Source organism: Chlorocebus sabaeus, chromosome 21 (assembly GCF_047675955.1).
Source record: "Chlorocebus sabaeus isolate Y175 chromosome 21, mChlSab1.0.hap1, whole genome shotgun sequence".
NCBI classification, from domain to species: Eukaryota; Metazoa; Chordata; class Mammalia; order Primates; family Cercopithecidae; genus Chlorocebus; species Chlorocebus sabaeus.
In genome coordinates this window covers 113,637,342-113,665,262 of record NC_132924.1, presented here as the reverse complement: position 1 = coordinate 113,665,262, position 27,921 = coordinate 113,637,342, and the positions used below count along the sequence as shown (strand labels likewise).

At 46.5% G+C, this 27,921-nt stretch overlaps 1 protein-coding gene and 1 long non-coding RNA gene across 10 annotated transcripts in view; one reads left to right on the top strand and one right to left on the bottom strand.

Annotated features, from left to right (window-relative positions):
- Positions 1–27,921, top strand: part of DENND2A (DENN domain containing 2A) — a 127,434-nt gene that overhangs the window by 59,240 nt on the left and 40,273 nt on the right. For 8 of the 9 annotated variants that reach the window (XM_037991169.2, XM_037991171.2, XM_037991172.2 and 5 more), the window contains 7 exons: positions 7,457–7,657; positions 12,017–12,110; positions 12,952–13,002; positions 14,508–14,695; positions 22,600–22,709; positions 24,245–24,314; positions 26,394–26,471. In XM_037991169.2, the coding sequence (XP_037847097.1) occupies positions 7,457–7,657; positions 12,017–12,110; positions 12,952–13,002; positions 14,508–14,695; positions 22,600–22,709; positions 24,245–24,314; positions 26,394–26,471 (792 nt within the window). The remainder of the gene's footprint in view (positions 1–7,456; positions 7,658–12,016; positions 12,111–12,951; positions 13,003–14,507; positions 14,696–22,599; positions 22,710–24,244; positions 24,315–26,393; positions 26,472–27,921) is intronic. The other variant, XM_037991173.2, reaches the window with a different exon arrangement.
- On the bottom strand, positions 7,608–17,187 carry LOC103227019 (uncharacterized). The gene is made up of 5 exons (XR_012090444.1): positions 16,779–17,187; positions 16,117–16,185; positions 13,929–14,076; positions 12,918–13,805; positions 7,608–10,924 (listed from the first exon to the last, which is right to left on the bottom strand). It is a non-coding gene; the product is annotated as an uncharacterized lncRNA (long non-coding RNA).

Below are 27,921 nucleotides of genomic sequence, written 5' to 3'. Positions count from 1 at the left end.
GTTTGAGATCAGCCTGGCCAACATGGTGAAACCCCATCTCTACCAAAAATGCAAAAATTAGCCAGGTGTAGCAACACGCTCCTGTATTCCCAGCTACTTGGGAGGCCGAGGCAGGAGAATCGCTTGAACCTGGGAGGCGGAGGTTTCAGTGAGCTGAGATCACGCCACTGCACTCCAGCCTGGGTGACAGAATGAGACTCCATCTCAAAATTAAATAAAAAGTAATAATAGTGAAATAACAGGCTGGGTGCAGTGGTCCATGCCTATAATCCTAGCACTTTGGGAAGCCAAGGTTGGGGGATTGCTTGAGGCCAGGCATTCAAGACCAGCCTGGTCAACATAGTAAGACCCCATCTCTACAAAAAATTTAAAAATTAGACAGGCATGGTGGTGTGTGCCTGTAGTCGTAACTACTCAGGAGGCTGACATGGGAGATTCACTTGAACCCAGGAGTCCAACGCTGCAGTGAGCTATTTTTGTGCCACAGCTCTCCAGAGTGACAGCCTGTCTCCAAAAATAAGTAAATACATACATACATGCCTTTCTTTCTTTTTTTTTTTCTGAAAACATTGTAATTATAAAACTTTTTCTGGTTACATGATACGGAATAAGTGTTTCAATTACTGAAAAGTTTAATGAAGAAAATAAAACTCGTCCACAATTGGGGAATTCTACTTTTCTTTATGCCTCTATTTCCTAGTATTTCTGTAATAGATTTACAATTTTTTTTGAGATGGAGTTTCCCTCTTGTTGCCCAGGCTGGAGGGCAGTGGCGTGAGCTCAGCTCACTGCAACCTCTGTCTCAGTTTCCCAAGTAGCTGGCACTACGGGCGTCCACCACCACGCCCAGCTAATTTTTTTTGTATTTTTAGTAGAGACGAGGTTTCATCATTTTGGCCAGGCTGGTCTTGAACTCCTGACCTCAGGTGATCCACCCACCTTTGCCTCCCAAATGCTTGGATTACAGGCGTGAGCCACCTCGCCTGGCCCAGATTGGCATCTTGTGTATGTGTATTTATGTGTGTGTATTTTAAAGATCTTTTTAAAACACACATGTAACCCCGACACCCACTGCTGACACTTCGGTTTATTTCCTCTCTGATTCTCTCACACACACTGTGTGTGGTGTGCATCCATGTGTTTGTGTGCATGTAAGTATACATTTTTTAAAAAGATCTGTGATCTTGGGAGGCCGAGGCGGGCGGATCAACTGAGGTCAGAAGTTTGTAACCAGCCTGGCAAACATGTTGAAAATACAAAAATTAGTCGGGCGCAATGGTATGCACCTGTAATCCCAGCTCCTTAGGAGGCTGAGACAGGAGAATCGCTTGAATCTGGGAGGCGGAGGTTGCAGTGAGCCAAGATCGCACCATTGCACTGCAGCCTGGGTGACAGAGCGAGACTCCGTCTCAAAAAAAAAAAAATTTGTGATTATATTGTATATGTAGTTTTGATGCTTTTTTATATTGATCATTAGTATTTTCCCATGTCATCAATTTCTTTTTTATTTTTATTTTTATTATTTTGAGACAGTCTCTCTCTGTTGCCAGTCTGGAGTGCAGTGGCATGATCGCGGCTCACTGCAACCTCCACCTCCTGGGTTCAAGCGATTCTCCTGCCTCAGCCTCTTGAGTAGCTGAGACTAAGGCACGCGCCACCGTGCCCAGCTAATTTTTGTATTTTTAGTAGAGATAGGGTTTCACCATGTTGGCCATATGGTCTTGATCTCTTGACCTTTGATCTGCCCACCGTGGCCTCCCAAAGTGCTGGAATTACAGGCATGAGCCACCAGGCCAGGCCATGAGCCACCACACCTAGCCTAATTTATTTTTAAAAACAGTTTTTATTGCCTGCACAGTATTCCATTATCTTAATAGAATGTTATTAGTCCCCATTGTTAGAATGCCCTTGTCTGCCTTTATATTTTTATTTTGTTTTATGAGATAAAGTCTTACTCTGTTGCCCAGGCTAGAGTGCAGTGGCATGATCTCAGCTCACTGCAACCTCTGCCTCCTGGGTTCAAGCGATTCTCCTGTCTCAGCCTCCTGAGTAACCCAGGTGCCTGCCACCACACCCGGCTAATTTTTGTATTTTTAGTAGAGATGGGGTTTCGCTACGTTGGTCAGGCTGGTCTCGAACTCCTAACCTCAAGTGATCCGCCTGCCTCAGCCTCCCAAAGTGCTGAGATTACAGGTGTGAGCCACTGCACCCGGCTCTTGTATGCCTTTCTCTGTATATATATTTAGGGAAGTGTCTCTTCTTTCATATAAGAATGTGTATACCTACAGGCATGTATGAGCAGATATGTATGTTTGTGTGAATGACAGACAGCACAGGAGGTCTCCTAAGAGTAAGAATGATGTTGACATGGGTGAGGGGGATGGGGATAGTTTATATCAAGGACCCCTGTAGTCTCCCACAGGCAGAGTCTCCTGAGGCAGTAAAGACAGGGGCAGTAGAGGACTGGAAGGAATTGAGCCATCAGCCACCATTCACAGACAAGAAGGGTTAATGAACCTGGGCTCGAGTCCAGCTCCGGCCTCTCTGATGGGGCACACAGCTTCCTTGCCACTGTGCGCCCCAACCCGACTAGGATGTCCCCTGGCCACTCTCCTGAAATAACTGAAGAGGCTTCAGCAGGGATGTCAGACCTCAGACCATGAGGGTTCTTGTCTCTTTTCCCTTTTGGACACTACAGATCTTTTGCTGTGCCCATCGTGAGTCGGAGATCTATACAATCAGGGGTGTCTGCGAGCCTCTCAGCAGAGCTAAGCCCCTGAGGTTACTCCAGAGAGACACAATGGGATTGGGTGCCATACATGTTGGTGTAAGTTCCTCTGATCAAAAGCTAGAATCTTCTGTGGACCACAGTCTGACACATCATTCTTGGGACCCTAGAGTGACTTTCCTTTTATACTGTAATTCTGGGTGTAACAAACAACTGCTGGTACCCTGACATTATGAATAAAGTTCTATGGGAACACAGCCAGGCTCATTCATTCACATATTATCTATAGCTGCTTTTATACTACAAGGGCACAGTTTAGTAGTTGCAGCAGAGAGGATATGGCCCACAAAGCTTTAAGTACAATCTGGCTTTTAAGAAAAGGTGTGCTGGCCAGGCCTGGTGGCTCACGCCTATAATCCCAGCACTTTGAGAGGCCACAGTGGGCGGATCACCTGAGGTCAGGAGTTCGAGACCAGCCTGGCCAACATGGCAAAATCCCGTCTCTACTAAAAATACAAAAATTAGCCAGGCGTGATGGCACTCACCTGTAATCCAGCTACTTGGGAGACTGAGGCAGGAGAATCACTTGAAACTGGGATGTGGAGGTTGCAGTTAGCCGAGATTGCACCACTGCACTCCAGCAACAGAGTGAGACTCCATCTCAAAGGAAAAAAAAAAAAAGTTTTCTGATCCCTAAGTCCAAGATTCACATCCTCACTTTCAAAGGCCTTCAGTAGACAATTAGATGTCTTCATTGCTGTATCATCCCTTCCATCTGTTTCACTGCACTTACTCTAAACCTTGAAGACTCTTTGGATCTAATTTACTCTCCCTCCCACTGTTCTCAGATTGTGCTGTGTCATTGCTAATACTCTCCACCACAGCTAAGTCTTCCCATTCTAGCAAATAAATAACTACTGAAATCCCACCCCATCACGAAAGCTCCCTGAACATTTGGTGGCTTATTTGGGGGTGCTGTGGGACACATCAGGATCCCCGTTCTCCAGCAGGGTGACCACTCTAGAGATGCAACCCACACATTCTTCAGAAAGCTGTGTGCTGTGTTTCCATTCCGTCTCTGGTTTCTTTCTCCTCTGACCTTTTCACAGGTCAGATCTTTGAATGAACACCATCACAGTCTACATCTCTAACAAAAGCAGATACCTGCGTTTTCCCAACAATTTGATAGGAGATTCTAGTGCAATGATAGGATCATTTCCTTGGATTCTACCGTAGATGGAATTTGTAGCCTCCAAGAAGGCTTGCCCCGCTTCCTTCTTTTTGTGCTGGTAGGATTGAGATGCTCATGGTGCCTAATCCAGTCAGCTCTTCCTCTGCTGAAAGTTTATGGTACTACACAATTTATTGCTCCTTGGAGACCTGTGATAAAACATTGGAGCTGGCCGCTTAGGAAACTAGGAGTCTTTATTTTTGGAAATCTTTACAAAGAAAAGATTCTGAAGTTATTGCTACTGACTATTTGGAACTAAACAAATAGTGAATGGAGAAATCAATGTAGCAAAATATGCCTGTTCTATGCAAGTTTAAGACAGGATACATGTGGCCTCATAAGTTGATAAAGAAAAGCTCATTCATTAAATAGAATAGGAATAAGTTATTTTGGGGAAAAAATTATTTAGATGAACATATCACAAAATAAATTACTGATGGAATAATAAATAAAATACGTTTGAAACAAACCAAGAAAATCCGGAAGAAAATGGAATTGAGTATTTATTAAACCTCTAAAAGGAGATAGTTTTTTAGGCAAAGAAAGAAGAGATTAAATGAATTACAAAAGAAAAGGTTAACACATTTTCATATAAAAAGTTATTATAACTAAAATAAAACTACAAATAAACCACATGGGAAAAGCACACTTACAGCAAACCTGACAAATAGTTAATATCTGTTCTATGTAGAGCTCATTGAAAATAGTAAAAACGTTAGAATCCTAAAAGATAAACAAAGAACATAAAAAATATACTAAAGAAAAATACACTTGGTATATTGAAGTATGAAAAAATGTCAATGTTGTAAAAAAATTATATATGTATATCTCTGAAAGAACTTTCCATATCAGTACATTAAGGTTTTTTTTTTGTTTTTTTTTTTGAGACGGAGTCTTGCTCTGTTGTCTAGGCTGGGGTGCGGTGGCATGATCTCGGCTCACTGCAACCTCTTTCTCCTGGCTTCAAGCAATTCTCCTGTCTCAGCCTCCCGAGTAGCTGAGAGTACAGGTGCACACCACCATGCCAGGCTAATTTTTGCATTTTCGGTAGAGACGGGGGTTTCACCATATTGGTCAGGCTGGTCTCGAACTCCTGACCTCAGGTGATCCACCCACCTTGGCCTCCCAAAGTACTGGCATTACAGGTGTGAGCCACCATGCCTGACAAGTACATTAAGATTTTTTAAATAATTGCATAGCATCCCGCTATGTGGGTTTATCATAATTTGTTTGACCAGCCTCTATTGATGGATATCTAGGTTATTTCCAGTATTTTGTGATTACAAACCATGTCGCAATGTACAGTATCCTTTGCACAATATGTTTCCTTGTAAAAAATAACATTGCACAAATAAGAGTATATCAGCAGATAAATTCCTAGCAGTGGAATTGCGGGGTCTGAAGCTATATGCATCATAATTTTGCTAGCTCATGTAGACTGCCCTCCGTAGCCCTGTGCCAAGTGATACTCCCGCCAAGCCTGTATGACAGTGTGGGAGCGACTTTTCTCTCTCACTTTCACCAACAGAGTGAGCTATCAAATTTTCTTATCTCTGAGCAAAAAAAATGTTTCTTTAATGGAGTTTTAATTTTCCTTTCTCTTGGGAGTGAAACTAAGAATCTTGTTTTTTTTTTTTTTTGAGATGGAGTCTCGCTCTGTTGCCCAGGCTGGAGTGCAGTGGTGCGATCTTGGCTCACTGAAAGCTCCACCTCCCGGGTTCATGCCATTCTCCTGCCTCAGCCTCCCGAGTAGCTGGGACTACAGGCGTCTGCCATCACACCCGCTAATTTTTTTTTTTTTTTTTTTTTTTTGTATTTTTAGTAGAGACGGGGTTTCACCATGTTAGCCAGGATGGTCTCAATCTCCTGACCTCGTGAACTGCCTGCCTTGGCCTCCCAAAGTGCTGGGATTATAGGCATGAGCCACCATGCCCGGCCGCTAAGAATTTTTTTATGTATCTAAGAATCATTGTATTTCTTTTTCTCTAAATTTTCCATTATTGCCTGTTTTTCTTTTCAGTCGTTAGTCTTTTTCTCATTAATTTGTAGTGCATTTTAGGAAAATGAGTTAATTCTGTGGGTTATTTTCTATGGGTTCTAAATTTTTTTAGCAAGTGTTTTGTTTGCCTTTTGACTTTGTTTTTTGTTTTGTTTTGAGACAGTCTCACTCCATCACCCAGGCTGGAGTGCAGTGGTGTGATCTCAGCTCACTGCAACCTCCACCTCCCAGGTTCAGGTGATTCTCCTGCCTCAGCCTCCCAAGTAGCTGGGATTACAGGTGTGGGCCACCACACCCAGCTAAATTTGTATGTTTAGTAGAGACAGGGCTTCACCATGTTGGCCAGGCTGGTCTCAAACTGCTGACCTCAAGTGATCCTCCTCGGCCTCCCAAAGTGCTGGGATTATGGTGTGAAGCAACCGCACCTGGCCAGCCTTTTGACTTTGAAGAGGCCTGTTTTAGAAATAAGATATTGAGGCCCAAAGAAACACAATTCCGGCCGGGTGTGGTGGCTCATGCCTGTAATCCCAGCACTTTGGGAGGCCAAGGCGGGCAGATCACGAGGTCAGCAGATCAAGACCATCCTGGCAAATATGTTGAAACCCCGTCTCAACCAAAAATACAAAAAATTAGCCAGGTGCTGTGGCAGGCGCCTGTAGTCCTAGCTACAGGTGGCTGAGGCAGGAGAATGGCATGAACCCGGGAGGCGGAGCTTGCAATGAGCCGAGATCGCGCCACTGCACTCCGGCCTGGGCGACAATGCGAGACTCCGTCCGTCTCAAAAAAAAAAAAAAAAAAGAAAAGAAAAGAAAAGAAAAAAAGAAACACAATCCCTTGTATAAAAGGCACGCAGCAATCCTGCAGCAAGGCCAAAGTGAGGCTTAGGCCCTGTAACTCCCAGTCCTTGTGTCTTGGGTTGTCAGAAGGCCTCAGCTGTAACGTCTAGGGATTGAGGCAGGTGACCTTGCACTTGTCCAAGAAGAGAAACGGCTCACGCCTGTCATCCTAGCACTTTGGGAGGCTGAGGCGGGTGGATTGCCTGAGCTTAGGAGTTCGAGACCAGTCTGGGCAACACAGTGAAACCCCGTCTCTGCTAAAATACAAAAACGTAGCCGGGCGTGGCGGCGTGTGCTTGTAGTCCCAGCTACTCGAGGGGCTCAAGGGGGAGAATTGCTTGAACCTGGGAAGTGGAGGTTGCAGTGAGCTGAGATCGCGCCACTGCACTCCAGCCCAGGTGACAGAGTAAGACTCCTTCTCAAAAAAAAGAGAAACTGGATTAGATTTACATCGCTCATCACACACATTTTTGGTAACTGGATGATACGTGTTCATTGAACACTTACTGGCATAACCAAACTCCACCTACCCTGGGAAGGTGTAGAGGAACTAGACCAGTTCCTCTTCTCAATTTCATTGTCTTGTCCCTGGCACCACCAGTTATCCACTGGTTAGTCTCGTTTGAATTCATTTACTCTTCTTTTCTCCTTTTCCCTCATAGCAGTCATTGTCCAAACCTGCTTTTTTCCGACAAAATTCAGAGAGGAGGAACTTCAAACTGCTGGACACTAGGAAGCTGAGTCGGGATGGAACTGGGTCCCCTTCCAAAATCAGCCCCCCCTCCACTCCCAGCAGCCCTGACGACACTTTCTTTAACCTTGGAGACCCACAGAACGGCAGGAAGAAGAGAAAGATACCTAAGGTAATGGTGGCAACAAGCTTCATGCTCAGATGTGCATGACCCTTTCTCTGTGAAAGAAGACTGCAGAGGGGTCTGGGTGGGGAATACATCACTGGCCCCTCTCCCACCTGTGTTGCTGCAGGCCAGGGGGACACAGTGAAGCCAGCAGGCTGGAATATCTGGACCTTCATCCTGATCATTTTTGTGGTCCTGTGGTCTTCCTCTTAGCCACTCTTCTCCCAATCTCAGCTGCTTGTCTGATCCCAGACAAGGTTTTAATGCCCATCCTCAAAAAGCCACAGCTCCTTCCTTCATCGCCACAAAAAAACAGAACTCCATCCATCATGCTCTGACCTGAGACTTGGTCTACACCCGCTGCAGAGGCAGGTCCCAGTCTGTGTTCTGAGACAGCCCTTGTCAACAATCCTCTTGTGGCTCTTTGCAGCCAAAAAGGTAAAATATTCCCAGGGGCTTGGATATATACATCTTTATGCATCTGTTGTTGGTTACATTTCCTTTTGCTCAGTTTCAGTGCTGCAGTTTGGTCTCTCTTCATTGACCAGTTTGGTACTGTAGGGTAGGCAAAATTTCTCCTCTACCCTCTTAGGGTCTCCAGCTGAGCCTTAGATTTAAACTGACGTAAGACAATTAACAGGAAAAATGCATACTCATTTTATTTACAAGTACGTGGGAGCCCTCAAAAGAAAAATGTAAGACCCAAAGAAGTGACTGGATCTATGTGTTTATATACTAGGCTGAACAAAGAGCGGCAATTGTGGAAAAGTAACCAGGAAGATAGGGGTTAAACAAGATTTGTCTGATTAGATTTATCTTGGCCTCAACTCGCCATCACTGGTGATAATGTGTCTTTCCTCCTGTTATAAGGAGGGCCTCTTTTATGTGGAGTTTCATCTCCTGTTTTAAGAAGAAAAGGGAAGGTCAGAGCGACCTTCGTGCACCTTCTGTTTTTCAAGTGTCTTTAGTTAAAAATAATCAATATGCCAAAGTGGCATATTTTGGGGAGCTATGTCCTGAACTCCTTCAAGATCAACTTTTTTTTTTTTTTTTTTTAGATGGAGTCTCACTCTGTTGCCCAAGCTGGAGTACAGTGGTGTGATCTCGGCTTACTGCAACCTCCACCTCCCAGGTTCCAGCCATTCTCCTGCCTCAGCCTCCTGAGTAGCTGGGACTACAGCCACCATGCCCAGCTATTTTTTGTATTATTAGTAGAGATGGAGTTTCACCATATTGACGAGGCTGGTCTCGAACTCCTGATGGTGTGATCCGCCCACCTCAGCCTCCCAAAGTGCTGAGATTACAGGCGTGAGCCACTGTGCCCAGCCAAGATCAGCTTCTTACAGGAACCTGTAGAGCAGGGATTCTTAATTTCAGAGTTCATGGATGGGCTTTAGGGGGTCATGAAATCCATAAAAATGTAAAACTTTATGCAGATAAGTTTCCATGTGGGACATTGTCCGTAGCTTTCATGGGATTTCTCTGAGTAACTCATCAACCTGAAAGAAAGTCAAGGGAGGCCGGATGCAGTGGCTTACACCTGTAATCCCAGCAGTTTGGGAGGCCAAGATAGGAGGACCACTTGAGCCCAGGCATTCAAGACCAGCCTAGACAACATGGTGGAACCCCATCTCTACAAAAAATTTTAAAAGTAGCCAGGCATGGTGGTGTGCACTTATAGTCCTAGCTACTTGCGAGGCTGAGTTGAGAGAGAATCACTTGAGCCCAGGAGTTAGAGGCTGTGGTGAGCTATGATCGCGCCACTGCACTCCAGCCTAGGTGACAGAGCGAGATGTTGCCTCTAAAAAAAAAAAAGAGAGAGAGAAAGAGAAAGAGATGGTTCTGCTGAAGTCCACCTAGGGATATTGCCTTTAAGTAGTGGTGCCTGTTGAGTGACTCACTTTGTCAGCACTAGGAGAGGTTATGAAAGGACCTGGCAAGTCTGAGGACAGCTAAGAAATTTCATCCTAGAACCGAGAAAGTTAGAGTGTTGGAGGTATCTCACGTAAGTGGAATCACACAGTATCGTCCTTTTGTGAATGACATTTCACTTCGCTTAGTGTCTTCAAGGTTTAAGCACGTGTCAGCATTTTCTTCTTTTTTAAGACTAAATGGGCCGGGCGCGGTGGCTCAAGCCTGTAATCCCAGCACTTTGGGAGGCCGAGGTGGACGGATCACAAGGTCAGGAGATCGAGACCATCCTGGCTAACACGGTGAAACGCCGTCTCTACTAAAAATACGAAAAAATTAGCCGGGCATGGCGGCGTGGGCCTGTAGTCCCAGCTGCTGGGGAGGCTAAGGCTGGAGAATGGTGTGAACCCGGGAGGCGGAGCTTGCAGTGAGCCGAGATCGCATTACTGCACTCCAGCCTGGGAGACAGAGCAAGACTCTGTCTCAAAACAAAAAAAAGACTAAATGATATTCCATCATATGTATATACCACATTTTGTATATCCATCTATCTGTCCATGGACACTTGGCTGTTAGAAATTTGGAGTGTTTCAACAGAAGTGAAACACTCCAACCCCTTCATTTTTCCAATGAGGACATTTGACCCCACAGAGGTCAACTAAATGGCCCTGAGACACCCAACCAGCCAGAGGCAAAGAGGGCCAGACAATTTCTAAATATCGAAAATAAGAATTAAAATATTCAAGCCAACACAGTGGCTCATGCCTGTAATCCCAACACTTTGGGAGGCTGAGGTGGGCAGATCACTTGAGGTCAGAAGTTCAAGACTAGCCTGGCCAACATGGTGAAACCCTGTCTCTACTAAAAATACAAAAAAAAAAAAAAAATCAGCTGGGCGTGGTGGCACACACCTATAATCCCAGCTTCTCGGGAGGCTGAGGCATGAGAATCACTTGAAACCGGGAGTCGGAGATTGCAGTAAGCCAAGATCACGCCACTGCACTCCAGCCTGGGTGACAAAGCAAGACTCTGTCTCAAAATAAATAGATAAATAAAATATTCATAGAACATGGAAATTGGTTACCATCCTATATTTTTGTTTACTGACATACAGATAAAAGTGTTATCTAACATTTAACATACAGCTACGAGATAATAAGATTAATTTTGTAAGCACACAGAACAACTAATTTTAGAGTTCCTCCACGTGTGGGATTCTAAATCACATGTGGCATGAATGTGTGCTCTTTGATAGCAAGCCCCGGGGGACCCAGCAAAGCAAAATATATAAATTCGCACTCACCAGCTTCTCACGCAAGAAAGGGGAAAACAAATACGTAGGAAACACCAAACTCTTTTGATCTGAAACATGAAAAACATTTTCCATGGAAGCAGGTCTCCTTTCAAATGCATCAGATAACTAGGCCGGCCTGGGAGGTGAGGAGGGGCAGGGCACAGGGCGTCTGGCAGTGGTGATGGGGGAGACCATTTAGGCTGAGTGGCCTGCTTGGAGGCTTGGAATGTGTCCCACACCAGGGTATCCATGTGCACTTGCACACTGCATGTGTGTGTCCTGTGAACACATGGAGGGTGCATGACATCTGGGGTGCGTGTCCCTCTACAGATGGGGCTGCTCGCGCGGGTGCATGGTGCCGCTCCCCGAAGTCCCAAGCTAGGGCTCGGGAGCTGTTCTAATCGCAGTTCCCACCCCACTCAGGGCTGCTCTGACATTCTTTGGAATGGTTCCCACGAAGGGAGCCCTGCCTGGGAACCTTTTTTTTTTTTTCTGTCTCTTCCTTTTCTTGTTTTGTTTTGGGAGGAAAAGCTCCTTCCCAAGCTGCTGTGACATCAAAGCCTCAGAGGGAAAGCAGTCACCACACTGTGAGCAATGGGCTGTCCCCCCATCCAGACAACAGACGCCCACAGGGCAGTAGGGCTGGCAGCCTCCTTTAGTTTCCTTGACAGTCACATTCCTGTGTGGTAGAAAAAAAATGACTGGGCTGGGTGTGGTGGCTCACGCCTGTAATCCCAGCACTTTGGGAGGCCGAGGTGGGTGGATCACCTGAGGTCAGGAGTTCAAGACCAGCCTGGCCAACATGGCAAAACCCCATCTCTACTAAAAATACAAAAATTAGCTGGGCATAGTGGTGGGTACTTGTCATCCCAGCTACTCAGGAGGCTGAAGCAGGAGAATCTCTTGAACCCAGAAGTTAGAGACTGCAGCGAGCTGAGATCGGCACCATTGCACCCCAGTCTGGTCAACAAGAGCGAAACTGTCTCAAAAATAAATAAATAAATAAATAATTGAAAGACACCCATGAGCCCATAGGAAGTTTCTCCCACTCCCCCTGGCCCTGGCCCTCCATCGTCGTAGGAGAGGGGCAGTGAGGGAAGCCCAGCCGCCACAGAGAGCGTGCTGCTAACACTGGCTGTTCTTCTCCTGGTGTCTGGCAGCTGGTGTTGCGAATCAACGCCATTTATGAGGTCCGGAGAGGAAAGAAACGGGTGAAGAGGCTGTCCCAGTCAATGGAGAGCAACTCAGGAAAAGGTAGAACCCCCACCACCACCAGCCCTCTCCCGCAAGAATCGGAAAAGAGATTCTTTCCAGAAGTGGCTTCCTGTTTTTTCTGGTTGGCTCACCAAGGAGGAGAATAAGCTGATGCTTTGTAAATGTCCTGCACTGTCTTTGGGACAATGGTGGGGCTGGGAGCTCAGCCTGGGCGACATATCCCCTGCCTCCCCATCCTTGTCCTCATCCTTGTCCTCGCCCACCACCAAGTCAGCCCAGCACTACAGGCCCTGGTGTGACTATGGGAGCAACCTTCGTTGCTTAACCTCCACAAAAGGGACCAGGACCTTCTGCTGTACTATCTGATATAGGTACAACCTAGTACCATCTGAACTAGAACCAAATTAATTTGGCAGTACATTGAGTTGGACGAGATGTGGTTTGTGCAATACATTGAGAGACAGCAAGAGGCTGGGCACAGTGGCTCAAGCCTGTAATCCCAGCTCTTTGGGAGGCTGAGACAGGCGGATCACCTGAGGTCAGAAGTTCGAGACCAGCCTGGCCAACATGGCGAAACCTGTCTCTACTAAAAAATAGAAAAATTAGTGAGGCATGGTGGCGTACACCTGTAATCCCAGCTACTCAGGAGGCTGAGGCAGGAGAATCACTGGAACCTGAAAGGTGGAGGTTGCAGTGAGCCAAGATTGTGCCACTGCGCTCCAACCTGGGTGACAGAGTGAGACTCCGCCTCAAAAAAAAAAAAAGACAACAGAACACCCCCTCTGAATTAGAACGTTTGATCTGTGCTACCACACAGAAAGAGTTTCCTACATGAGAAGAACTCACATTTGCAACTTTCTTCCTTGTTCTTTTCTTCTAGTGACAGATGAGAACAGTGAGTCTGACAGTGACACAGAGGAGAAGCTGAAAGGTGAGGAGAGCTGCTATTGTGCAGGATGCAGGCAGGTGACTTGGAAGCTACAAAGGTGGCCCCTCCTCCTTAGTATGAGGGACAGAAGCGTCCTGCCCGAGCTTTCTTGGCAAAATGTGAACATCTTGGGAGACAGTGGGGCCACAGGGTGCTCCAGGGCCGGTCCGTCATGGGCATGATCAAAATGGCACTACAGTTGCTGAGAGCCAGGGAGCCTACAGTAACAGCGGCAACCTCTGCTCCCATGCCTCTCCTTATGTCCTGATGTTTTCCATGCTTAAAGGATTGACACTGCGGCCCTAAGGCTTCAGAGACCTGGAGCTTCTGCCCACTTCTGCTCAAATTACTGTGTGATCTGGAGGAAATCACTTAAGATCCAGGGCCTCTAGTTCCTCGTCTGTCTGATGAAGTTGTTGAAATAATTGGTCCCTGTGGGTCTAAAATTAGATAGTCTGGGCCTAGGCTTTAGTGAGTTTTCTGCAATTTTTCAGACCCCAGGGAGAAGCCAAAGAAAGCAAGTCCAGAGGCCAGGCGCGATGGCTCACGTCTGTAATCACAGCACTTTGGGAGGCCGAGGCAGGTGGATCACAAGGTCGGGGGTTCAAGACCAGCATGGCCAACATAGTGAAACCTTGTCACTACTAAAAATACAAAAAATTAGCCAGGCGTGGTGGCAGGTGCCTGTAATCTCAGATACTCGGGAGACTGAGGGAGGAGAATCGCTGGAACCCGGGAGGCAGAGGTTGCAGTGAGCCAAGATTGAGCCATTGCACTTCAGCCTGGGCAACAGAGCGAGACTCCATCTAAAAAAGAAAAAGAAAAAGAAGAAAACAGCAAGTCCAGGTTGCTGAACGAGATGACAGGGACCCGTCCACTCAGTGACCCTGCTGCATTCGCCTCAGACACCCAGCTGCTCCCAGACTCACCTCTAGAATGAAGCAAGGCCATTTCATTGCAGAGTCAGTGACAGAAGAGGAGGTGGACAGGAGTTCCTGAGTTAGTGGGATCTCTGCCAGTTGAGTCACAAGGGATGTTTATAAAGCTCCCAGCTCCAAAAGCCCTCTAGTCTGGATTCTGTCAAATCACACAAACCAAAAGACGAGGGAAATGGGTGAGGGGAGGAGTCACTGTCCCTACCTCATCAGACAGATGAAGGCAAGGACATCTTCAGCCTCTGCCCAGAGTCCAGACAGCAAAACCATGGCAGAGTAGAGCCACGATTCCAGGCTCCTGCACCCTGATTGATTTGGTAGCCAACTGAGTGTTGCTTCTCCCAGAACTTTGGCAGAGATCCCAAGTAAAGAGTTTCCTACTAATTTGTTAGACACAGAAGCACTTTGGGGATTAGAAAAAAGTACTTGAGCTGAGAATTACATAACCTATTGCAGCTCAGTACAGTTCCACTGGGCTCATGGTCATTTCAGGCTCTTTGCGCTCTCTCTCTCTCTCTCTCCCTCTCCCTCTCCCTCTCCCTCTCCCTCTCCCTCTCCCTCTTCCTCACCCAGCTCACAGCCAGCGCCTGGTCAACGTGAAGTCCCGCCTGAAGCAGGCGCCTCGGTACCCATCACTTGCCCGGGAGCTCATCGAGTACCAGGAGAGGCAGCTCTTCGAGTATTTTGTGGTTGTGTCTTTGCACAAGAAGCAGGCTGGGGCTGCCTACGTGCCAGAACTCACCCAACAGTTCCCTCTGAAGGTACAGGGTGGCCAGGTCCCTGTGGCCTGCCAGCGTTCTAACCATCACCTTGTTGGGACTCGTGAATTCAGGGAGGTGTGGGAGTCTGAGGACCACCTAGCAGCTAGAATCTTGAAAATGGATCCTAATTAGGGTATATCAGATGGGGAAAAAAAATGCTGCTGCTAGAGAATTTGGGAGGTCCCAGAAAGGAGAGATTCAGGGACTCAAAAAGTATGGCCAGACAAATACAAAAATTAGCCAGGCATGGTGGTACAGCCTGTAGTCCCAGCTACTCAGGCTGAGACAGGAGAATCACTTGAACCCAGGAGGTGGAGGTTGCAGTGAGCCGAGATCATGCCACTGCACACCAGCCTGGGCAACAGAGCGAAACTCTGTCTCAAAAAAAAAAAGGGTGGCCAGAAATGCTTTCTCATTTCCTGTGGTTCCTGTGCTGACCATGCCATCCTCTTTGCCCTTTCCTTCCATCTCTTTATTCAGACAGCCACATCTCTTCTTAACCTAGCCTAGAAGTCTCTTTCCCCTGAAGCCCCAAGTCTCCCTAAGCACCATCACGCTTGTGTCTGTGCTAAATGTCTGCTTTGCTTGTGTGCTGTGCATCTCTGTGTGTGTCCCTTCCTTTTGTTACAGGAAGGGAATCTCAATCCAGACCTCTAGAGAGGGTTCTTGGATCTCGCACAAGAAAGAATTCAGGGCGAGTTCAGCAGAGTAAAGTGAAAGCAAATTTATTAAGAAAGTAAAGGAGGCCAGATGCGGTAACTCACGCCTGTAATCCCAGTACTTTGGGAGGCCGAGGTGGGCGGATCACTTGAGGTCAGGAGTTGGAGACCAGCCTGGCCAACGTGGCGAAACCCCGTCTCTACTAAAAATACGAAAATTAGCTGGGTGTGGTGGCATGCACCTGTAATCCCAGCTACTCAGGAGGCTGAGGCTGGAGAGTCGCTTGAACCTAAGAGGCAGAGCTTGCAGTGAGCTGAGATTGCAAAAAGTAAAGGAACGAAAGAATGGCTACTCCATAGACAGAGTAGCCCTGAGGGCTGCTGGTTGCCCAATTTTGTGGCTATTTCTTGATTATCTGCTAAACAAGGGGTGGATTATTCATGCCTCCCTTTTTTAGATCATATAGGGTAATTTCCTGGCATTGCCATGGCATTCGTAAACTGTCATGGCGCTGGTGGGAGTGTAGCAGTGAGGACGACCAGAGGTCACTCTCATTACCACCTTGATTTTGGTGGGTTTTGGCTGACTTCTTTACTGCAACCTGTTTTATCAGCAAGATCTTTATGACCTGTATTTTGTGCCGACCTCCTATCTCATCCTGTGACTTAGAATGCTTTAACCATCTGGGAATGCAGCCCAGTAGGTTTCGGCCTCATTTTACCCAGTCCCTACTCAAAATGGAGTCACTGTGGCTCACACACCTCTGACACTTTTACGTCATGGACCATGGTCGTGTGGATTCAGCTTTACCGTATGTTAAATCATGGCACCTAAAATAAAATAAATAAAATAGCGCTTAATATAGCCTGAAGCAACATGGCCAATAATTTATAAATTATTCTTAGGCTTTGACATCAGTATTAAAGAGCTTCCACCATATTCTAATTCAGTTCAACCAGAATTTACTAAGAATATATTACATTCAAGCAATTTTCTGCTTGGCCTTAGGGGATTACAGTGATGAACAAAATGTGTCTCCTGTCCTCAAGGAATTTAAACTCTGCCAGGAGGACATAAAATAACCATCTCCCCCCACCCCCGGAAAAGCATGCAGAGATTCACCAGGTAGAATCTGATGGTCTCTGGACAGACTCATGCCTCAGGGTGGGCAGAAGGGAGGGAGCTTCTGTCCTTGCCCACTCAGGGCCTCCCTTTGCCACCACGACCCAGGCATAACCCCAGCATCTACCAAGGCCCAGATCCCGCTGTCCCCAGGCCTCCCCTCCTTTCCCAGGCCAGCCGTCCTTCCATCCTGCCCACTGTGCTGCAACACCACAATCAAGTCCTATTTTTGGAGTTCAGGATAGCAATTACATAAATCGAAGTAAACCATAGGCACTGGCCTTCCAAAGGTGACACTCACCTTCCTCTAGTTGTCACACCTCTAAGGAATGAGCCCGACACCCCACTACCACGGGTATGCCCAGATTTTTTTCTTGGCAGGGGCTGCCCATGGATAAGAGAGGCCGCTGGGTGTACTCACACTGACTCTCAACAGAGATCACCGAGGCGTGAAGGCTTGTCCTGCTATCCTGTTCATTGCCTTGGGGCCTAGCACAATGCTGTTCACATGGCAATGCTTAATCAGTGTTGTAGGAATCAAGGCTGCATTAATTCATGAGTTCGTTAATGACTCACTATAATGATCAAATGATTATTGTTTCCAGCCTGGAGTCACCCACATTAAATTTTTTTTCTAAAGTAAAGTTGCACAGTCACTGTTTAAAAAGAAACTGATCCAGAAATGTATTGGGAAAGAAATTGCTGGTAATCACACCACACAGAGACCATCACTGTTAGCATTTTCTTTTTCTTCCAGTCTTTTCTAATGGTGTAATTTTCTGACAAAAGTGGAATCATACACTGCAGAGTTTTTGTATCATGCTGCATGTACTCTTTTGTAAACCTCTCATTATTTATAAGCATATTTAATAAAAATTCTAAAACATCATTTTTCAAGTTATATAATGCTCCAATATGTGAGTATTCCCCAGTCTATTTATCTATGTAACCAGTCCCCTTCTGTTGGAAATATGTCTGGCTACCAGTGTTGTGTGTGTGTGTGTGTGTGTGTGTGTGTGTGTGGTTTGTTTGTTTTGTTTTGTTTTTTGAGACAGTCTCATTCTATTGCCTGGGCTAGAGTGCAGTGGTGCAATCTTGGCTCACTGCAACCTCCACCTCCCGGGTACAAGCAGTTCTCCTACATTAGCCTCCCAAGCAGCTGGGATTACAGGCATGTATCACCACGCCCAGCTAATTTTTGTATTTTTAGTAGAGATGGGGTTTCACCATAATGGCCAGACTGGTCTCAAACTCTTGACCTCAAATGATCCTCCCACCTCAGCCTCCCAAAGTCCTGTGATTACAGGCATGAGCCACCACGCCCAGCCTGTGTGTGTATTTTTGAGACAGGATCTCACTCTTGCTCTTGTTATCCAGGATGGCATGGAGTGGCACGATCACAACTCACTGCAGCCTCAACCTCCTGGGCTCAAGTGATCCTTCCCGCCTCATCTTCCCAAGTAACTGGGACTACAGGCACATGCAACCATGCCCAGCTTATTTATTTATTTAGTTTTATTTATTTATTTATTTTGAGACGGAGTCTCCCTCTGTTGCCCAGGCTGGAGTGCAGTGGCGTGATCTCAGCTCACTGCAAGCTCCACCTCCCAGGTTCACGCCATCCTCCTGCCTCAGCCTCCCAAATAGCCGGGACTACAGACGCCCGTCACTATGCCCGGCTAATTTTTTGTATTTTTGGTAGAGACAGGTTTCACCGTGTTAGCCAGGATGGTCTCGGTCTCCTGACCTCGTCATCCGCCCGCCTCAGCCTCCCAAAGTGCTGGGATTACAGGTGTGAGCCTGTAGTCTCTTTTGTAGAGACAGGTCTTCTTCTGCTGCCCAGGCTGGCCTCGAACTCCTGGACTCAAGTGATCCGCCTACCTTAGCCTCCCAAAGTGCTGGGATCCACTCTGCCTGTTTTTTTTTTTTTTTTTTTAATGCAATGGTGATCATCCTTGTACGTGCATTTTTACATGTCAGGCATTATCTCCTTGCCTTTGCTCACTTGCTCCCTCTGTAGAAAGGACCTTTTCCTCCTTCTCTCTCTTCTCTTTTTAAACTTTTTTTGTGGGTTTTATCCCTCACTTCTGTCCAGTCACCTGAATCAAGGCACAGTCCCTATTTGCATGCTAATGTTCCATTAAAATGTTTCCTATCCCATATTTATCTTTGACAGTTCAAGGAGACTGGGCAGTTTTCCAGCCATCTGTGATTGGTTGTATTTGTGGGAGATTTCTGTGTGCAGCTGCCTGTAACTGTGCTCCTGTGTATATACGAGCCTGTGTGCGCATACGCTGATAACTCATAGGTTGACGACGTGTGCGTAGGCACATGTGTGCCTGTATTTGTGTGTGTCCTATGTGTGATCTGGGGTGGGTGCATGCAAGTAGCGAGTGGACTGTTGAAAAGGGCTGGAACTTGTTTCCCCACAAGGTCTGCTCTTCAGTCCTGAATGCTGTTTCTTTTGTGGAGAAACTCCTTTGGTATTCTTCCTTCCTTTGGTGTTCTTGGCTGGTCCTTTCTTTGGTGTTCTTTATAATTTAAGTCATTCACTCTGTGGTAATTAATGACTCCTTCCTATAATTACACCCCGCTGGTATTTGCTTCTTTGCATGACTGTGCAAGGACAGTCAAAATTACTGTTTAGGGGACAGTCTGAGTTTGTAAATTATCAACTCAAAGACTTTGCCTGGGCCAGTTGGGTTCGTCTGTGTCGTCGTGGATGGAAGAAAGAACTGTTATATAGAAAATAAATAGTGGCTATTTATTCTGAAGGAGAACAACTAAAGGACAACTAAGTCTATAAATAGTGACTGTGTTTTATGGATTGATTGCTGTCTCAACCACTAGTATTAGTAGCACCCCATGGCTTCAATTAAATTTGGTCTAGCCTGAGGGGAATCATACTGGAAGTGGGTTTTGTAGTTGTTGTTTGTTTGTTTGTTTTGAGATGGAGTCTCGCTCTGTGGCCCAGGCTGGAGTGCAGTGGCTCGATCTTAGCTCACTGCAAGCTCTGCCTCCCGGGTTCATGCCTTTCTCCTGCCTCAGCCTCCGGAGTAGCTGGGACTACAGGCGCCCGCCATCACGCCCAGCTAATTGTTTTGTATTTTTAGTAGAGACGGGGTTTCACCGTGTTAGCCAGGATGGTCTCGATCTCCTGACCTCGTGATCTGCCCACCTCAGCCTCCCAAAGTGCTGGGATTACAGGCGTGAGCCACCGCACCCGGCCAGGAAGCAGTTTTTAAAGTTGAAAACAATCAGCCTGGTGCTCTCTGCCTTTGGATACTCTTCTTCAGAGCCCTCCCCTCCCTGACACTTGGTGACTTTGGGAAGGCTTGTTGACCATCAGGAGCGGTGAACAGGACTACTAGCCTGCCGACTTCAGAAAGTCGGCAAGGGTATTTTAAAGTAGAGCTCGGGCCAGGCGCGGTGGCTCACACCTGTAATCCCAACACTTTGGGAGGCCGAGGCGGGTGGATCACTTGAGGTCAGGAGTTCGAGACTGGCCTGGCCAACATCGTGAAGCCCCGTCTCTATTAAAAATACAAAAATTAGTCGGACGTGGTGACAGGCACCTGTAATACCAGCTACTTGGGAGGCTGAGGTAGGAGAATCACTTGAACCCAGGAGGTGGAGGTTGCAGTGAGCCGAGATTGCAGCATTGCACTCCAGCCTGGGTGACAGAGCAAGACTCCATCTCAAAATAATGAATGAATGAATAAATAAAGTGGAGCTCACTAGCAAGCTATTGGAAACAAAAGAAATGGATGCAAATTATTACAGAAACAATTTAGGTTAGGGCCAAACACCGTGACTCACGCCTGTAATCCCAACACTCTGGGAGACCAAGGCAGGCAGATCACTTGAGGCCAGGAGTTCAAGATCAGCCTGGCCAACATGGTGAAACCCTGTTTCTACTGAAAATACAAAAAAAAAAAAAAAAAAAGCTAGGTGTGGTGGTACATGCTTGTAATCCCAGCTACTCAAGAGGCTGAGGCAGGAGAGTCACTTGAACCCATGAGGTAGAGGTTGCAGTGAGCCAAGATCACACCACTGCACTCCAGCCTGGGTGACAGAGTGAGACTCTGTCTCAAAAAAAAAAAAAAAAAAATGGAAGGAAGGAAGGAAGGAAGGAAGTTAGCCGTTATATTTAGGTTAGACATTATCAATTCCTAACCTCAGATATCCAGATATGTGATATTTCAAATTACTGAAGATAACCTTAGCATGATGCATTTTAAAGACTTTTTATAAAGGAAATTTAACAAGTATAAACCTATTAACAATAGCAACAAAGCCTACAATTCTCCTCACATGAAAAAGTATCTGTTTATAAGCAAATATGAATAATAATGAGATAAATAATTAGAAATTATTATTTTGTGTTTCCCAAACTTGTATCTGGGGTGCTTTTTAAAAGCACAGATTGCTGGCTAGATGTGATGGTATGCACTTGTAAGTCCCGCTACTCAGGATGCTGAAGCAGGAGGATTGCCTGAGCCCAGGAATTCAAGTCCAGCCTGGGCAAGATAGCAAAATTCTGGCTCTAAAAAATATATATTTATACATAGAGAGACCAAAAAATCACAAATTTCTGTTCATAAGCAAAACAAACAAACTCACGACTTTAAATATAATCTCTAAATCAGACTTCATTAATTCATCCTGTCCCTTTTTTTTTTTTTTTTTTTTGAAATGGAGTCTTACTCTGTCGCCCAGGCTGGAGTGCAGTGGTGTGATCTCGGCTCACTGCAAGCTCCGCCTCCCGGGTTTACGCCATTCTCCTGCCTCAGCCTCCCGAGTAGCTGGGACTACAGGCGCCCACCACCACGCCCAGCTAATTTTTTTTTTTTTGTATTTTTAGTAAAGACAGGGTTTCACCACGTTAGCCAGAATGGTCTCGATCTCCTGACCTCGTGATCTGACCGCCTTGGCCTCCCAAAGTACTGGGATTACAGGCATGAGCCACTGTGCCCAACTCTTTTTCTTTTTTCTTAGACAGCATCTTGCTCTGTTGCCCAGGCTGGAGTGCAGTGGCGTGATCTCAGCTCACTGCAACCTCCACCTCCTGGGTTTAAGCAGTTCTCATGCCTCAGCCTCCCAAGCAGCTGAGAGTACAGGTGCCCGCCACCACACGTGGCTAATTTTTTTGTATTTTTAGTACAGATGGGGTCTTGCTGTGTTGGCCAGGCTGGTCTCAAACTCCTGACCCCAGGTGATTCACCGGCCTCAGCCTCCCAAAGTGCTGGGATTACAGGTGTGAGCCACCATGCCCGGCCCTTGTTCTTTTTTTTTTTTTTCCCCCCGTAGACGTGGGACCTCGCTATGTTGCCCCAGCTGGTTTTGAGCTCCTGGCCTCAAGTGATCCTCCTGCCTTGGCCTCCCAAAGTGCTCATCCTGTTCTTTAACAAGATAACATTCATCCGGTCTTTGATATGTCAGATACTGTATGATGTGCTAGAATCTCATGGAGAGAGAGAGAAAAAAAAAAGATTAGATCATTTTTCTTCCAAGTTTGAACATTAACTCATGTGACCGGGACACATCACGTCACACCCCAGGGCTTATTTCCTTCTTGCTGAAATAGGAATGTCAGGCTGGATGGCGTCACGCTTCCTTCTAGTTCCAACACTCAAAGACTGTATGAAATTAGTTGAATTTCCCAGCATAATATGGTTTTACTGAATTTATTCACTGAGAGTGTTGTAACAGTCTTTGCCTGGAGTGAGAAGGGACTGCTTTGCCTGGGCCCAGAGATAGAAAGGCCTGAGTGGAGGCTCTGCCCTCCAGTTTCCTGAGCCTCCTATTTGGAAAAGACCCCTGGTAGTTTTTTTTTATTCATTGAAATAGTTACATTCTAGAATGTCAAGTGGAGAAGCATAGATAACGTTTCTCTCAAGCATACTATTTTTTCCTCCCAACTTCTCCCAGAGGTATATAGTTGGAACCGCCTTGGGGGAAAAAACGCCCCAGCAGACTGAGCTGCAAGCCCTTCCCAAGGGAAGAGGTTAAGGCGGCAGTCACAAATGTGGAGAGGTGAGAGAGGCCATCCTTCCATCATCTGCCTCACTCTCCCACGCTGGGGTTTGTTCTCCAACCGTCTCTCACCTTTCTCCCTGCAGTTGGAAAGATCTTTCAAGTTCATGAGAGAGGCTGAGGACCAGCTGAAGGCCATTCCCCAGTTCTGTTTCCCTGATGCCAAGGATTGGGTTCCTGTCCAGCAGTTCACCAGGTACGAGCTGGCTTCTCCCCTTCCCAGCCCCAAAGACTCAGGTGGGACTTAGAGACGGGGTTACAGGTGGCAGACCCCGTGAGTCATTCCCACCGTTACGCAATCCTGATGGGCCCTGGCCTGGAGCTTTCCCCAAGGGGTGTTTTAAAGCTTCCCTGAAGGTGAGAGTCACCTGCCCAGCATGCAGACCTCCCCGGCCTCCTGCTCAATCTGGGGATGTTTGTTTCAGAAGCCTCCCGGAAGGTAATTCTTAGCCTGGGAAAAGTTAGGGCAACATTGCCCTTCCCGGTTCTCATCCCGAAACATCTCTTCAGTCTCCCATCCAACCGTTTCTTGGATTGGGATCCGTTTACGTTTCTGCTTCATCTTGTGTTATTAGACACCAGTGTTTTTATTATCAGATGTTTCAGCATTTGGCCAAACTCAGTAGGCTGCGGGTCCTGTCTTTAAGGGGTACCGTGTTCCTTGAGGGTGGCTCAGCAGTCTTTAAGGACCGTCCAAGCTTTGGGGCTGCCCTGTACAGACCATGACCTGAGAGAGCTGTCCCGGGGCAATTCCAAGAGGGGCACAGAACTGTCCCACTCTTCCGCTGCTCTCTCACCGAGTCACATCCCCAGATGAGCAGATGTCACTGCACTCACACATGCTCGGCTCCCTGAGGACAGCACCCCAGGCGCTCTCTTCAGCCTCCAGAGTCAATGACAGTTGTGTTTTGTAAAGTGGGGCAGCCCAGGTGATTGAATGCTGGGAGAGCCCTAAGCTAGGCATGGTGGCAAGTGCCTGTAATCCCAGCTACTCGGGGAAGCTGGGGCAGGAGAATCGCTTGAACCTGGGAGGCGGAGGTTGTGGTGAGCCGAGATCACACCACTGCACCCCAGTCTGGGCAACCGAGTGAGACTCTGCCTCAGGAAAAAAAAAAAAAAAGAAAAAAGAAAGAAAAAATGATGGGAGAGCCCCGGATGGAAACAAAGTAGCACATTTCCTCTCAGGCCACAGCAACACTTTAGTTCTCAGTTTCACTGACTTTTTTTTTTTTTTTTTTTTTTTTTTTTGAGATGGAGTCTTGCTTCTTCCTCCAGGCTGGAGTGTAATGGCATGATCTTGGCTGACTGCTACCTCCGCCTCCTGGGTTCAAGCAATTCCCTTGCCTCAGCCTCCCCAGTAGCTGGGAGTACAGACATGTGCCACCATGCCTGGCTAATTTTTGTATTTTTAGTAGAGACGGGGTTTCACCCTGTTGGCCAGGTGGGTCTCGAACTCCTGACCTCAAGTGATCCACCCACCTCGGCCTCCCAAAGTGCTGGGATTACAGGCGTGAGCCACCGTGCCCAGCCCGGTCTCACTGACATTTACTATGAAGCTATGGGTGAGCCGTGTCTCAGCACGGACAGGGACAGGTGGGACGGGGAGCGGCCTTTCCTACGGCCTCCTGCAGTGCGTCCCCTGGCTGCTCACTGCCACCCCTTGCTGCAGAGTGATGAGGTGTCTTTGGTTTTGTTTTGCTTTGTGATGCGTTTGTGTTTTCCCAACCACAGTGAAACGTTCTCATTTGTCTTAACTGGAGAAGATGGGAGCAGAAGGTTCGGTTACTGCCGAAGACTGCTGGTGAGTACAGTCTGCTTTCAGCCTGCAAGAGCCTCGTGGACAGCCAGGTCTGACTTCCTGGTCCCGTGAGACTGAGATTCCCCAATGGGCCACAGGAGGAGAAGGAGCAGGGGGAGTGGCAGGTGAATCAGGATAGTTAATACCACAGAAAAATCTGGCACAGTGGCTCATGCCTATAATCTCAGCACTTTGGAGAGATGAGGGGGACAGATCACTTGAGACCAGGAGTTCGAGACCAGCCTGGGTAACAAAATGAGGCCCCAGCTCTATTTTAAAAATATATACTAAAAAATAAAAAATTAAAAAACAGGAATTGAGGGTGCTCACCTGAGTCTTCTTGGTAGGTGGGAATGTCTGTTTCCATCAGAAATAAAATACTTTTATTTCATTTTGAGATAGAGTCTCACTCTGCTGCCTGGGCTGGAGTGCAGTGGATCATGTTTCACTGTAGCCTCGACCTCCCCAGCTTAGGTGATCCTCCTGCCTCAGCCTCCCAAGTAGCTGGGACCACAGGCATGTACCACCACACATGGCTAATTTTTAAATTATTTGTAGAGACAGGATCTTGCTATGTTGCCCAGGCTGGTCTCGAACTCTTGGGCTCAAGCAGTCTTCCCACTTTGGCCTCCCAGTGTGCTGGGATTACAGGCATGAACCACTGCAACTGGACAGAAATACTTTCTCCATTATTTTTCCTGCCAAATAAAAGACCTTTCTCTCTTTAAGCAAAATATTTTTTTCTAATAAATTGTGCCAAACAGACCCTGATCACTTAGAGAGAACATTCAGAATGGTTGCTAAAGACAGAAGACTCAAATAATTCAAGAATGTCCCCTTCAGAAGAATCACCTTTAAAAGTCAGGAACTTATTTCAGTGCAATGATCCTGCTAAAGCATTTTAGAATTGTCATTTTGAGGCCCGTTCTTTTGAAAATCTTCAGTAATGGTGAATCTTTTTCCACTGAGAATATACTTGAGTCCCTAAAATAGGCTGAAAAACTTTAGAGTCAAGTATAATACATGGCACATAGTAGGTGTTCAAGAAACATTTTTTGAAGTAATCAGTAAAATGAAAAGCATGGATAATTGAAAAAGTTAAGTGAGATAATAATTTTGTTGATCAAATTACTTTAGGGTTAAAGTATTGAGATTGAGGTCAGGCGCAGGCTGACGCCAGTAATCCTAGCACTTTGGGAGGCTGAGGTAGGCAGATTGCGTGAGCTCAGGAGTTCAAGACCAGCTTGGCCAACATGGTGAAGCCCTATCTCTACTAAAAATACAAAAAAATAGCTGGGCATGGCAACACACGCCTGTAATTCCAGCCATTCAGGAGGCTGAGTCACAAGAATCGCTTGAACCCGGGAGGTAGAGGCTGCAGCGAGCCGAGATCGCGTCACTGCACTCCAGTCTGGACAACAGAGCAAGACTCTGTCTCCAGAAATAAATAAATAAAATTTTTTTTAAGTATTGAGATTGGGCAGGGTGCGTGGCTCTCTCTCCCCTATAATCCCAGCACTTTGGGAGGCCGAGGTGGGCAGATTACGAGGTCAGGAGTTCGAGACAAGCCTGGCCAATATGGTGAAACCCCTTCTCTACTAAAAGCACAAAAATTAGCAGGGCGTGGTGGTATGCACCTGTAATCCCAGCTACTTGGGAGGCTGAGGCAGGAGAATCACTTGAACCCGGGAGGTGGAGGTTGCAGTGAGCCAACATCGTTCCACTGTACTCCAGCCTGGTGACAGAGTGAGACGCCGTCTCAAAAAAAAAAAAAAAAAAAAGTATTGAGATTGATCTTTTTTTTTTTGGTTTGAAAATTAGCTTAAAACTGAGTTTTCAGAAAGATCTTCAGAAATGATTTCTCACTTGAAATTATCATTATAATAAACATATAGTGATAACAAACAATTATAACAAACATTATAATCAACACAATGGGATAACAACTTACTTTATTGGGTTTTCCAGAGCTACGATATGTGGAAACATCTGGCACTTGATAGTTTCCCAAAAAACATGTGGGTTCCTTTCTTCCCTGAAGTTGTCAACACTCATAATTCCCTTGTGTTTCTCTCCAAAAAGCCTGGAGGCAAAGGGAAGCGCCTTCCTGAAGTTTACTGCATTGTGAGCCGCCTCGGATGCTTCAGCCTCTTTTCAAAGGTGAGAACTTGGACCTCAGAGAAAGAGGAAGGGAAGGAATGGGAGGGCTCTAGAGGGGTCCAGGGAATACCCCCATGTCCTGGGCCTTCTCTCATTTTATTCTCTACCTACTTCCCTTCCCATTTCTTCACTCCTCTCCTCATCACCCCTCTGTTATCTCACCACTGGTTCAGGAAATGAGAGTTGATGGGCCTGGTGCAGTGGCGGGGTGGCTCACGCCTATAATCCCAGCACTTTGGGAGTCTGAGGCGGGCGGATCACTTGAGGTCAGGAGTTCAAGACGAGCCTGACCAGCATGGTGAAAGCCCATCTTTACTAAAAATACAAAAAAAATTAGCCGGGCATGGTGGTGCCTGCCTGTAGTCCCAGTTACTCGGGAGGTTGAGGCAGGAGAATCACTTGAACCCGGGAGGTGGAGGTTGCAGAGAGCCAAGATCATGCCATTGCACTCCAGCCTGGTGACAGAGCAAGACTCCGTCTCAAAAAAAAAAAAAAAAAAAAAAAAGAGTTAATGAAGGGCCAGGTTCAGAAAGTGTGTGTGGTGCAGGGAGGGTGAGATAATTGAAGTTGAGAAAGGGAGGGGTAGAGGACCCTCCCAGAATATTGCAGGTGTTTTATTTTTCTTCTTCTGAGTATTGCCTTTTGTCATATGAGCTTTGGCGTGAAAAAGCTACTATAATAGATGGATAGGTGTGTACCCACGTGTATATGTGTCATGTATGTGTAACAGTTTTGTGGAGGGGGGATTAATTCTTTTAATAGTGCTCTAAGTTTATCAAAATATTCATATAATTTGGTCTTCTCTTCTGGAAAATGAGCCAATATATGAACACATAGGAATTGCCATATTGAATTAGCTCATCTACCCCAGTATTCTGGATTGGTATATAGGAAAGAATTACTATCCTATATGATGCTGATCTCAAAAACTAGGTATAATCCAACATCATTTCCTATATTAACCAGACATGAGTGTCTAATTCATAATTTTTTTTTTCTTTTTTTGAGACAGAGTCTCACTCTGTCACCCAGGCCAGAGTGCGGTGGCGCGATCTTGGCTCACTGCCACCTACACCTCCCGGGTTCAAGTCATTCTTGTGCCACAGCCTCCTGAGTAGCTGGGATTACAGGCGCGTACCACCACGCCTGGCTAATTTTGTATTTTTAGTAGAGATGGGGTTTCATCATGTTGCTCAGGCTGGTCTCAAACTGACCTCAAGTGATCCACCCACCTTGGCCTCCCAAAGTGCTGGGATGATAGGCGTGAGCCACCGCATCCAGCCTAATTGATAAATTTATTTTCAGTCCTTCTTGAGTATATAGATCTGTCTGAGCTTTCTTTTGGGAATTGAAGTTCCTGCACCTACGGTCCATGGATGTTAAAGCAGTACTCCCTAAAAGCATTTCTTTTTTGTTTGTGTTTTTGAGACGGAGTCTCACTCTGTTGTCA